At 50.9% G+C, this 12,821-nt stretch overlaps 1 protein-coding gene across 14 annotated transcripts in view; it reads left to right on the top strand.

Annotated features, from left to right (window-relative positions):
- EXOC6B (exocyst complex component 6B) overlaps positions 1-12,821 on the top strand; it is a 237,117-nt gene that overhangs the window by 141,886 nt on the left and 82,410 nt on the right. The window contains exon 18 of one of the 14 annotated variants that reach the window (XM_026072703.1): positions 1-739. The exons of the other annotated variants lie outside the window; for them this stretch is intronic. Within the exon in view, the coding sequence (XP_025928488.1) occupies positions 1-18 (18 nt within the window). The 3' untranslated portion in view covers positions 19-739. Of the gene's footprint in view, positions 740-12,821 lie in introns of those variants that run through there. 14 annotated transcript variants of the gene reach the window in all.

The following is a 12,821-nucleotide window of genomic DNA, read 5'->3' as shown; positions in this document are numbered from 1 at the left end:
AGGAATTGTAGGAGGTAAGGCTTGTGAAAGCCCGCAGCCCTCCAGAGCGGCGCAGAGAAGTGAAAGAGCTCTTTGGAAAAGCACCAGATATGTGGGACATGCTTCATTCGCGAAAGGAAAAGAGTGAGAGGAGTTGGAGGAGGAAGACACCATCTCCCAAAAGGGATGAATTGCAAGGAGAAGAGGATGTACGAGTACTAGCAGCTTGCTGAGAAAGGCAAGGAAACGACGCTGTCTGCCAGAGCTGATGACTGGGGACCTTCATGTTTGCTGAATTCGTGCAATTAAAAAAATGTCCCGAGCTTTCTCCCGGTGTTTGAACTCGTGGGAGGGTTTTTTTTTTCCTGTTTTTTTTTTTCCTTTGAAGAAAAGCGCGGCGGTCTCAGGACGTGAGTAAGTAGCAGCAGGGCGAGCTGCCTTTGGCCGCCTTTTCTCACGGCAGCGATTACAGCGAGAAAAGCCCTTCGCCCGCCCGTCGCAGAGACTCGGCCCGGGCACGTCGGCGCCCACGGAAAAATGCGACGACGGAAAGCGCCGGCCCGTAACAGAGCCGAGACCCGAGTCCTGCCGCCGCCGAAACGCGGGCCGTGACTCGGCTTGAGTCCCCGCTGCCGGGGCTGCGGGAACTTTTTGCAGTGGTTTCTAGCCGCGGGTCCAAACCGGTCCTCTGAGCGCTCCGGACATCGCAAAGCAAACGAGCTGCTGCTGGAAATAAGAGCAGAAATAATGTTTGGCTTCGAGGCTGAATTAAGCAGTGCGAGGTGGCTGCTGTTGCCGCCGCGCTTATTAATACACGAGAAAATACGCCTATTCCCCCCCCCCCCTTTTTTTTTTTCTTTCCCCTCTTTTAAAGGCGATTTGCTGCTTTTCGGCAAGCAGAGGGGCCTCCCAAATTCACATTTTCGACATCGCGCTTTTGCAAGCGTTGACCGAAAAAGCCTTTCGTCTTTGACGGCTGATTGTTGTTTCTATTTCTCGTTAGACAAGTTAATGTAAATCCCATTGACAGGGCTACTCCAAACAGGCTGATTTGTTGACATTACGCTTTGCGGAGACAGAGGGTTTGTGTCAACACCTCAAGCGCGCCGTCGGGTTAACAAAGCAAGGATGTTTTCCCGGGCGGGGGGGACGGGGGACGGGCAGCCCGCGCGGGGAGGGAAGGGGCGGGCTTGTGTTTTGATTTTGAGTTTCCTTTAATCCTCTGCGAGGCTTGTATCTCGATAACCTCCTTCGGAAGGTAATCAGGGAAGGTCAAGAGGTGACGGTGACCCGGGACGGGGAAGCAATCTTTCAGCCATCGGACAAACCCTAACCTCCGCGGTCCCCGGCGCTTCGGCGTGAACTGTTTGCAAAGAGGGTTTTTTTTTTCCCCCCCTCTTTTGTGCTTATTTTTGCCAGATGGCAGGCGCAGATTTCAGCTGGAACTGTGCAAATGCTGCGGATTCCTTGCCCTGGAACATTTTGCCTTGTTCACCGTTATTGGCGTCTCTTTGCTGCTGCAAAGAAACGCGTTGGCCCCGGCAGCTCGCGCGTTGGTAGAGAGCACTTTAAAAGCGTTTCTTTTCCTTTTAGAGAGAGCGGTTACCTGCGTTTTTTCTTTAAACGCTGACTCCCTCCGTAACGCGTTAAAACGAAAGAAACTGTGCGTGGAAGTAAAACGCACCGCAAGTCTGAGCTTTGTACAAACCGCAGCCTTGACCCCACACACACGTTTGTTTAACCCCGGTGGCAAATAACTGGCGTGAAAACAGAGTTTGAGCACCAAAAATCGTGTTCTTTAGATGCGAGTGAGTCCGGTCTGCGCTTAAACGAGATTCTCTTGCCCTTGAAGGAGCTCAGCAAGTTTTGCAGCCACGTGTGGCTCAATCCCTGCTGCCTCTCGGGGAGGTTCGGCAGCTGCTTGCACCCATTTTACAGGTGGGGAAAACTGAGGCACGCGGCTGTTGGTTTGCCCAAGGTTGCAGAGCACGCCTAATATCGAGGCCAGGAGTAAAACCGGTCTCGGGGTACTTTGTCCGATGATTTCCTCCTTGGTGCGAGGGGCCGGTATCCTGCTCTTTTATTACCCTGCCGGTGGCGGCAGCGCTCCGGCGCCTTCCTCGCGCGGAGACGAGCCTCTGCGGGCCGCGACGGCCGCGCGCCGCGCGCTCTCTGCCGCCTTTGACTCAAAACTGCCTGTGTTGCCCTCCGTAGGGGGACGTAGACGCCCACTCGACCATGTCGGTGAGTACCCGGCTGCGGGCCGCGCGCCTTCGCCGTGCTCTGCTCGCAGCTCGCGCGGGACAGGGCGCGTTGAACCAGAAGAGGAGGTCCCGCTCCTCCGAAAGGAGGGTGGGCAGGTATTCCCTGTTGGATGTTAATTTGGCCTTTCGGCTTTTGAGACAGAGGAAAGAAAGAGGAGGAGGGCGCAAGGGGTTTCCTTGCAGGCGGGGAGACCTGCTCTGCCCCCCGCGTCCTCCCAAGCAGGGGCGTTAAATTGCTGCACGTAACGAGCCCCTTTCACCCCCCCTCCGTGCGCCCCTGTGTTCTCCGAATATATATATTTTTTTCCCCGTGGGTAGCGCCGGCTCTCGGCGGTACGATGCCCCTCTTTGCCTTAGGGCCGGGAAAGCACCGCGGACCTTCGGGACCTGCCTTCTGGTTCAACAGGCGCCTCTGCTCGCTGCCGCGGACGCTTGCAAAGTGACAGCCTTCCCCGGCACGGGGCGCAAAGTGCACCGAGCTGCGTCGGTTCTCCCGTCGGCGCACCGAGACACCCGGTCCCGGGATGCGGCGGCCGCCTCGGCTCCGGGCTTTGCCTTGCAGCCACGCGCCGGCGCTCCCCATGCAATGCCTGCAACGGCGCCGGGATGAGCGTGCATCTGCGTGCATCCGGCGCGGCATCCCTGGGATCTACCCGGAGGCCGAGGCAAAAAGTCGCTTAGCCCCTGGCTTTCGCAAGGCGTTGACGATTTAGGAGCCAGATGCATTTATTTCTTTAATTGAATCCAGTGCCTAGACAGCTATGGAGTCGGCTTCCTACGGAGAGGGGTGCATTAGTTTCATTAAGGTATATCGATGAAAAATAATACCTGGCGGTCCCCTGGCAAGGGTCAGGAGTGGCGTCGTCCCTTTACGTGGCGGGACTTTGCTCGGCCGCTCTTGGCCGGTTCGGTTTTTAACCGCAACGGATGCAAATTTGCCTTTTAACCCCTCTTAATTTTTCCTTCTCTGGGTAGCTCGAGCTAACGGGCGAAAACACATCGCGAAATCGCGACGCCCGCTTTGAAGGAGAGATTTAAAACCCCCCAACTCCATAGCGCAAAATAAGCGGCACAAAGGGGAACTCGTAGCTTGGATCGGAAGCGTCCGGCGGGACCTGCTCGGGGCTCTTCCTAGAAGCTCCTTCTCGATGCTGCGGACCCAGAGCCTCCCCGAAAAGCGGGTCGCCTGGGGCGCGCGCGGGGCCGTGAGCTGCGTCCGCGAGAGCCCGTGCCCGGTGCGGCGCTTGCATGCGCCTTGGCGTGGCTTGGCGGCTGCCCGTTACCTTGCTGCTCTCCTCGAGCGTCTCCGAAATCCAAAATACCTGCGCGAAAACGAAGGAGCCGACGGTTGCCTTAAAGGAAGGAGCAAAGCGTTCGGATACGGTAGATTTGACTTTGTCGGCTGGCGAGAAGGCTGACGTCTGCTTAACCCGGGCAGCGCTAGTTAACTAGGATCCCGGTAAGCCGAGTTATCTTGGAATTATGTGGTTTCTTGTATGCTTTTCAGCACTCCGCAAATTAATTGAAGCTAAAATTGCCTGGTCCCATAAATCCTTTAAATCCAGGTGTGCACGCTTCCCTAGGTATTGCTTCCCTTTGCGGAGTCCCCCCCCCGGCACGTTTGGCTGTGATTTTATTTTGCAAACTTAGATTTATAAAGCTGTTTTATGCTTCCTTTTGCACGCGCGTACGTATGCGGAGAATCAGATGCGCGGTGCGGGGAATTTGGCAGTCGGGAATCCGTCCGCGGCGTAAAGGATTGAAACATGCCTGCCGTTCCCTGCACCCGAGCCCCAGTCTGCACCTTCCGAGCACCCTCGGAGAAGTTAAAGTATATATATATTTTTCCCCCTTCAGGCTCGGATTTAAGCAAAACAATAGACTTTGCAATTATCTGCTTTCCTCTTATTTCATGCACTGGCAGCGTGAAATCTTGTAAGAATTATCGAGAATTTGCGCTGATTTTTTGGAGTCGGTAGCGTGGGCGCGAGCGAGTGCTCGAGTAGGTTGGTGCGGTTGAAACGGCTGCAATTACAGAAGTATTAAGTGCGCGTCGTAAGGGTCGGTGCTATTAGATACGGATATGTTCTCCCTAGATCGTGCAGCCTAGGTTAGAAATAACAGCAAGAGAGGGCAAGCAAAGCATTTAAAAACGCAGGCCCTTGTCTTGCTCAAGATTGCCACGGTCTTTCTTCCCTGTGTTCCTTGCACAGCCGTAAATAAGGGGAACCCAGTGTGTTAGCAAAAAACCAAAGTGACGGTAATGCTTATTTCTTCTGTTTTCTCTCTTTTCTCTGTTTTTCAAGTGTCATTTCTAAGCATTTAAAACTGAAACTTAAATATTTAGTTCTCGGAAAGACGTGAAACGAGCTGAAGTTTCGTACGCCTCGTGCATCGGTTGCCGTTCCTCGGTAACCGGCTCTGATTGCCCCGCTTGGAAAATTGAGTCGGAGCTGATGGTTTAAGGATTGGAAGTCGAGTGTTTCGGCGTCGCGAGCTCGTCCTTTTTTTTTTTTCGTTTTTTCCCCAGTCTGTTCAACATCTGGGCCTTAAGTCACGTATTAATGCCGCTCCCGCCGGGCGGCCGTACGTCGCAGCGACACGTCGACCCGTCCCTTAGGCGTCTCGGCAAAGGGAAACGGGTGCAAAGGCGGCGTCAAAGCAAGAGGAGCGGTTGGCGCCGGCGTTTCCGAAGGGCCCGCGGCGAGGATGAGCGCGGCATGCCTTCCTCCAGTCCTGGGCCTCTTTCGCCTTTTATTTATAAATGCCCGAGCTGTACAGTGAAGATGGGATCCGGCGCGCGCTCTCTTTTTAAGCCTTCCTGCTGCCGTAACCGGCAGATGCTCGGCCCTGGCAAATCAGCAGGAATAAGTGCGGTTCTAGCTCTTTACACGTTGCGGGGGGAGGAAAAAAAAAATAAAAATCTGTGTTTAATCAACTTTTTGTTTCCAAAATGGCAGCTGCTTTGTATTTAATGGAAAATCAGACTCTTCCCAATGGAAAGAATGTTATTCCCAAAGCGAAGACAAAAGAAAATAAAAGCCACAAAAGAGGAGGATGAAATATGTCTTTTTTTTCTTTTTTCTTTTTTTTTTTTCCCCCTTCTTCCTCGCGTTTGTTCCAGTTTCGGAGCCGGGCTCTCTGATAATCGCGGGGCCGCGGCTCTGGTTTACGTCAGGCGTTTCGGAAAGTCTCGCCCTACGGACGCGGGCAGCACGTCGCCCTCCTCGGACCGGGTCTAGGCGGGGTTTGGGATTTTGGGAGCCGCTGCCCATCTAACGCCACGCATCCCCGCGCTCCTCACGGCAGGGCGCCTGCGCGGGCGCTGGCCCCGCGCCGTGCTGAGCCTTGGGAAAGCAGGTAGAGCAGGTCCATGGGACCTTGCTTTGGTTCCCGGTTATTGCTTAAAAAGAGGGTCGCCCCAAGAAAGCGGAAGGCAGCAAATTTGAGTGATGGTCCAGGGCGAAGCTCCTTGCTCACATTTCCGCAGCATCTCTAGGAGACCAGGCAGCAGCTGGACGCTCTACTACGGGGGCTGCTGATTTGGGGTGGGCCAGGCACTGCCCACAACTGTTCCCGTGCCATCGACCTTTACAGAGCGATTAATTAACAATATCTCGCCATGGATTTGTATGGTGGACCGTGTCCCACCTAAGGAAGATGGCACAGATCTCGCAATCCTCTCTTTCTGTGTGTTCTTCCCTTGTGCACACCTAACGGCTTCCAAACTTGAGCTTTGCTGCAAACCACAGACCTGGCTGTCTGCAAATCACCTCTTCCTACTCGTATATTTATAGAGGCCTCCATAAGTCTTCAAAGAAACTGTCCCGTGGTCGGCCTTAGCAGCTGCGTTGCAAGGTACTTCCCTTCTCAACACCCTGCCCTTCCTTCTATTTATTTTTCCTTAGGCTTAAAAAAAAAAGTGAACGTTCATTTGGTGACTCTGACAGCGCAGCCGAAGCCAGGGAAAACCTTGTGTTCCTGTGCGTATCCTGGATCCCACGGCTGCACGTGGTTGCAAAATCCTTGATTCATGCTTTTACTGCTGCTTGCAAACAAGTACATGCCGTTCTTGCTGGCCTAGATCCCTTGGTGTCTCTGGTGGGAAAACCTTGCCATAAAGCCAGTGACCCTACGAATTAAGTGATATTTGGATATTTGGGGGGGAAAAAAAAAAGCCAAGCCCTTGCAGATCTGTGTGTGGGAGCTGGTTAAGGCCATCATCTCCCAAGATGCGAGTACTTTTGTGCTGCTCTGGGTTTGCATCTCCCACCGGCTTCGTCCAAAATAGCCTCCAGCTGCTGACCTGGGGCATCTTCTACAGAGCCAAACTGCTACGGTTCTTTCTATTTTATAGGAATGTGGGGGTTTGTATCAGACTGCAGCGGTCAGTGTAATTGTCTGGCTGGTTTATTTTTTGTGTGGTGAGGATAATTGCTGTATTTGCCTTTTTTTTTTCTTTTCTTTTTATTTGTCTGGTTGCTGCTAAACTTCTGCTGGCAGTTCGGATTTGCCCTGTGTTTGTCTTGCCGCAGTATCTGCGGCAGCATGTTTTCCCCATAATGCTTGAAAGAGAACATAAGCGGTCCATGTTTGCTTCTGAAAATGACTCCCCGTCAATTTTTAAATACTGCTGGAAATCAGCTACTTCAAAATGGGCTTTCACTGAACTTTAGCATGAGCTTGAAAGCTGTCGCCCAGTCCGAGGATGGTGTCCTCCCGGGTGGTTGTAGCAACTGCTGTTTCGGTCTTCAGATGCCGTTGGTTTTCCAGGTGAGTGGATCTTTGGAATTGCGCTGGTCAGCACTGCTGTAGGGCATTGCTCCTGTGGGTTTGCTCAGGTGAAGCTGAAGATATTGCAAGGATGCAAGTCTGTTTCTTGAACCAAGTGATAAGCTGTTATGTTATATGGATGAAGCTGCGGGAAGATAAAAATCTCAGTTCAGTTCAGAAAAGGGTATGGCTGAACCTAAATGGTGGGTCGTATCTTTTAAAGACGGTGGTTTGCTAGTGGCAACGTAGCTTCTTCCACTGGGAGCTAAAACCTGCCCTACTCCCAGCCCAAGTAATTCAGTCTACCGGGTCGGAGGAGGAGGAGCGCTGCCCACGGCCGGCCCTGAGTAGAGCATTGACTCTCTTAAACCAGAAGTTGTCATTCATCTGACCGCTTCTGGCATGGCAGATCCCAGCTTTTCTCCCATCCCTCGAACATGAATGTTCTTGAGCACGAGGTGATGTCTCATTCCTAGTAAACCGGGAATGCACAGTTGTCTGTGTCCTGCTTCGTGAGAGACAGTGGATTTGGGGACATGTACAGGAGGGTTGACATGAGGGTGATGTCATTGCCTGTTGGTCAGTAGTTACCAGTTGTGCTTGCTCTCTGAAGTGCGTTTCTCAAAGAAACGTGTCTGTCATCACTGCTTCTCCTTTCATAAGCGTGAGCTCCAGAAAACCCCAAACTTTATCACTGCCAAATAATATGAAAGACCTGATGGGGATCCGGCTTGAGGGCCCCTGTTTCCCCGATAGGCGTTGGCTGTGCTCAGAGCCCCTGCAATGCAAACGCTGTTCATCGCAACCTTCATTTGTGGGTTAGAAGGTTCCTTCTTATCCTTGGCAGATTTCAAAACCACCTAAAATTGAACTGCGTGGTTTGTAGCTTTGGGCCAGTCGCCTGGCTTCTTCCACATCTGTAGTCAACACACTGGCCTCTGTGGTTAGGGATGACTTCACAGAGCCGTAGATCAAATACGGAGCTTGACACCACCTGAGATCAATAGGTGACCATTAATCTTACCGGTCGCTGAAGTCGCACATTAGTCACCTCTTCCTCTCCCGTTCCAGGCAGGTCATGTCTAATGCGGAGACGGGTCTCAGCCCATAGCCCGTTCCCCGCTGGAAACCAGCTGGGGAAACTGGGAAAATGCTGCTCTCGCCTTTTTTCCATAACGCAAACAATTTTGGGGGGGAAAATGATTTCCTCTGTTTATTAAGAGTACCACAAAACAAACCTTTCACCATGCAAATAGAATTAGTGTTGTAAAGTGGGCAAAATACACATATGTCTGCAAGTAACTGGGTTTGTAAGTATGCTGTGGAGTGGGGCGATGCAACTGGTGTGGTTTGTGCGGTGGGATTTGGGATGTTTGTGGATTTCAGCTCTGCTGTTCACAATAGGTGCTGGGCTTCTATAGGGAATGACTTACTCTCTTCTGATACCTAACGTGACGCAAATACTCCTAGGGATGGATTTTAATATCATAAAATCGTGCATGCAAATACATTAAGAATGTAAACCGGTTAATTGTGTGAACAAATAAGCTCTTGCTATTTGTGCAGGTTTGACTTGCACTTAAACTGTACTGATGGCTTTATGCTGCATCGAGCGCCCACCTTCTGTGCATGATGTTTGGAAGGAGAAAACCTTAAATGTTCCTCAGAGGAAATTGGAGACTGTGGCTGTGTGGTTTTACGAGCCTTTTGTGGGTATATGGCTGGTTTTCTCCAAAATCTGGAGAGGTAATGATTGAAAGTCATGCCTGTTGGAAAGCTCTTTGGCTTCCCCTCATCGTGTTGTCCAGAAGGATCTGTATTAATTCTTCCCCTTGTTAATGTTGTCCAGAGAACAAGAGGAGCAGATCGAAGTCCTCCCTGGGAGGACCTACCCTTTTGCCTCGGAAGTTACGCTGTGGCTGGTGCTGGTGGGAAGGTGACGTTGTAAGCTCTCTGCATCGCAGTGAGTTTTGCACATACTAACGAACAGAGGCGAGACCAAGGTCGTTAACGTTCACAGTTGATGGGTGGCAAAGTAAAGCACGATGATTGGAGTGCCCGTGTGATGAGGGAGCCCAGAGGCAGAGTGGTCTCCCACGGCATTGCACCTCTGGGGAAGGGAGATGGTCACGGTGTGGAAGAGCCTTGCGGGACCACATCATGTCCTGTGTCCTCAACGGCACAGTGGTGTGCGTGGGTGTGGAGAGGCGTGGGACAGTCTGTGTTGTCCCGAGCAACAAGAAAAATGTTGGCTTGGAATTTTTAGCTGAAATCCTGAAAACGAGAGTCTGAGGTAAATGGCGTTGTTTGTATCTGCTTCCTCTTTGGATAGAGAACTTCTTCTGGAATAACAGGATCTCTGAGCTTTTGCCCTCCATGTAGGCAGAAAGCTTTTCCTTTTCTTAGAGGACAGGCTTTCCAATCCTTAAGTCATTTCTGTGCTTTTTTCTCTGACTCTAGTTTCCATGTCCCTTTTCATTGGGACATGATATTCTAGCAGATCATTTCCTAGCACCCTACAGAAGGGCGATGGCACTTTTCTACCGTTCTACTTTTCTATCTCCGACTCCTTCTCCAAACTGTGGCACTCCAGGGTAGTCTCACGTTTTCAAGGTGTGTCTTGCACCTTCTGCTTCCAGGCTCCACACTTGGCTTTTTACTACTCTGTATTTTTCCCAGTGATTTGACACTCACGCTGTTGTATTTTAACTCCATATGGTTGCTTCCCTTCTCATGACTTAATCTGGGTTTGATTTAGCTGAGATATCCAGCAGTTCTCAGGATCAACATATTACCACTTTTAAATACCGGTGCAGAAGCCTCCTTTATATTTCCCTCAAACCACTTGGTGCTCCAAGGTCGGTATTAAACTGATGCCAATGGAGAAAGCTCCACTGCCCCTGCCCTCTCTGCTGTTGGGTCCACGTTATCCAGCCCTGCAGGTCTAAGGGTAGGAACTTCCATCCTGTGCTGAACTCCTTGGGCTGTTGCCCACTTCCCCAGGCGCACACGGGCTCTCACCTCTGAGCCACCAGAGATGTGTCCGTGGAGCCTGATGCTGCTTTGGAGGCTGGGATGATCAGCGATAGCCAGCTGAGCTCACAGTCTACTTGAGAGCTCCAGCATGCCACAGCTCGTGGGGGTTCCAGATCAGAAGTCCGCTACTTGAAGGTGTTTTTATCAGTACAGAGATTATTATGTAATAAGAACACTCCAGTCTATCCCTGTAATGTCCCTTGCTGCGATTCTTCTTTTAAATATATAACACGGGAGAAAGGAGGATGTTTCTGGAAGCAGCTGGAGGTAGGTAGCCACCAACCAGCCATCCTATAGTGTTCCTCAAGTGCAGAGAGTGATTGCAATTCATTTCTCTGTCTTCCCCCCTCCCAAATAACTGCGGGATCTCTGGGAGGGACGGACACCCTACATGGTTCTTCGTAATTGCTTCTGCTTGGGGAAAGCTTTTTCTGCTCAGTTTGTTTCCTTTTCAGCTGATTTGATCCCTCTTCTTGACCATCCATTTTGTTCAGGACTTTCAGTTGTTGCTCCTGGCCCTGTTCGTCTTGGATACACTGGTATTAATTTGCAAGATACCGGGCCCAGATCCACAGCTTGTTTTAAAGATAAAAATAAAGTACTTTGTCCAGACGCTTTGAGATGAGAGCACAAATGGCTTTCAGGCTTGGTGCTCCACGTCCTCCTGTGCGGCTAGTGGCACGCACGCCCGCACGGGCTATCGCTCTTGCCACCGTGTCAGCAGCACGCTCCCGTCCCGTAGCTCACGGGACATGGTGCACATTTAATGTTGTGCAAGTTAATTTGAACGTGAGCGTCAGAATGGACAGTTAATAACAGGATTGCTGTTTGTTTTTCTTTTTTTAAGTAAACTTCTTCAAACTGGGAAGGAAGTCAACGTGCCTTTGCTTTGAATGCTCATGAAGTGTTAATTTTTCTGGATAATGGTTTGGGTTTTTTTTTTTTTAAGAACTTTAGGGTCTGAAGTTTGACATTTTTTTTTCCATGCCCACACAAAGAATATCTGTTTTGATTGTTCTCAGTAGGGTAAAAGGCACAAGGTATGGATGGTTTCTTATGGTCTTGGCTTTATCCTGGGTGAGCTGATCCCCCCATCGGGTAAAATCTGCCTTTTCAGGCATTCCAAAAATTTTCCAAGCTCTTCAAAATAACTCAGTTTACCTCTAAAGAAGATAAAAAACCACTAGACATGGTCCTGCCCCCCAGCTCCCAGTATATTTACCATGATGAGGAGCCATCTAATGGCCATTATTTAAATCCAACCCATAAAAAAATAAAAGCAGGCAGAATACGAGGGCAGATAGTCACTAACAAAACAATTTGGTGTCTGCATTCGAGCAGGCTTTCAGGCAGGTGTTTGAAGAAGGGACACTCGCAGAGAGGAAGAGGGACTTAGTCTTTCCTCTGTCCTTTCTTAGGGGTCTTTTCCCCTACTGAACAATTCCTCTTTATTATGGCATCACATTTCCATTTGCTGCAAAATATTCCATCGGGAGTACGTTATGAATTGGAAAAGTCAGCAAATTCCGCGTGAAAATATCGGCACCTCTTGCCTTGCACGCGTTACTGCACTGAATCCGTGTAAAGGCGCGCATTTGATCCAAGAGGCAAAAACACAGCGTCCGCCGCGCGCTTGAGGAAGCAGCTCCCGCGGCAAGCCTCGTGTTTTTGTTTTGTTTTTTGTTGTGGCGGTAGCTAGAGAATTCAGTTAACGGTTGTAAGATGGGGTAAAAAAAATAAAATAAAAAAAGTCCTGTTTGTAGGCAGCAGAAATGAGACCTTTTGGAACCTGCCAGGCTTTGGCTTCCCTGGAAGGGCTGCCTTTCTTCGGAGAGCCGGTGGCAGCGTTCTCGGGGCTACAACAGGACTCTTGCGTGCAGGTTGCTTACTGCGTTGCACGCGGCTTTGGGAGAGGCAGCGGACAGGTACCTGCCTGGCTCGGTTACGGGGTGCTCTGGCGCAGCGGGACCCTTGGGTCTCTCCCTGGACCCTCCGCTCGGTGGCCGATGTCCGCCGGGACGACTGCCAGCGCTTTCGGCGCGGGTTAAGAGCACAAGGTGGGTGCCGGAGGAGCCCCCTCTCTTCCCCCTGCGGTGAGGTAGGTAGCGGCAGCATATTCCTGATTGCGCCTTAAGATTAATGGGTATTTATTTTAACAACCGTTCGGTTTCAGTAGCTTTTAATGAGTCCTTTGATAGGAAGTTCCTTAATTAACAAGGCAGCCTTTCAGCTTTTCCCTTCCCTAATTGTTAACATATTTGCTATTTTCAAACAAATACGCTACCGCGAGCGATGCCGGCTCGGCAGTTTCCATGCTGACCTTCCCCACCGGTGGCTGTTCGGCCTCCTGGGAACCCGAAGGGTTTAATCTGCTGCCCAAGGATGAAATACAAATGAAATGAGATGATTTCATGCCTGATTTCCTGAAGCGTGATTGACTCGGCAGGGATTTGCGGGTTCTGCCGAGAGTAGCCCGTGCCTTTGTGCTCCGGTGGGTGCCCCTTGGCTTGCATCCTTGGAAGAGCTTCAGAGAAGGTTTGGTTTCTCCATTGCATTCGTTGGCATGGCCACAAACAAGCTCGCTGGATGTTATACCCAGGTACCCAGAGGAAATCTGGGGGGGGGGGAGAGGGCTGCTTCGCCTTGAAAGGTGTCATGTAAAGCCCAACTGCAGGAGAAACAATAATTACGAAATGTAAATTGAAGCAGGTTGCGCTTAAGGCCGCGGGCAGAGTGATTCATTGCCGAATAAAACGGTCACGAAATGAT

This window comes from Apteryx rowi, unplaced genomic scaffold (assembly GCF_003343035.1).
Source record: "Apteryx rowi isolate R43461 unplaced genomic scaffold, aptRow1 scaffold_35, whole genome shotgun sequence".
Lineage (NCBI taxonomy): Eukaryota > Metazoa > Chordata > Aves > Apterygiformes > Apterygidae > Apteryx > Apteryx rowi.
This window is presented reverse-complemented; position numbering and strand designations above follow the sequence as displayed.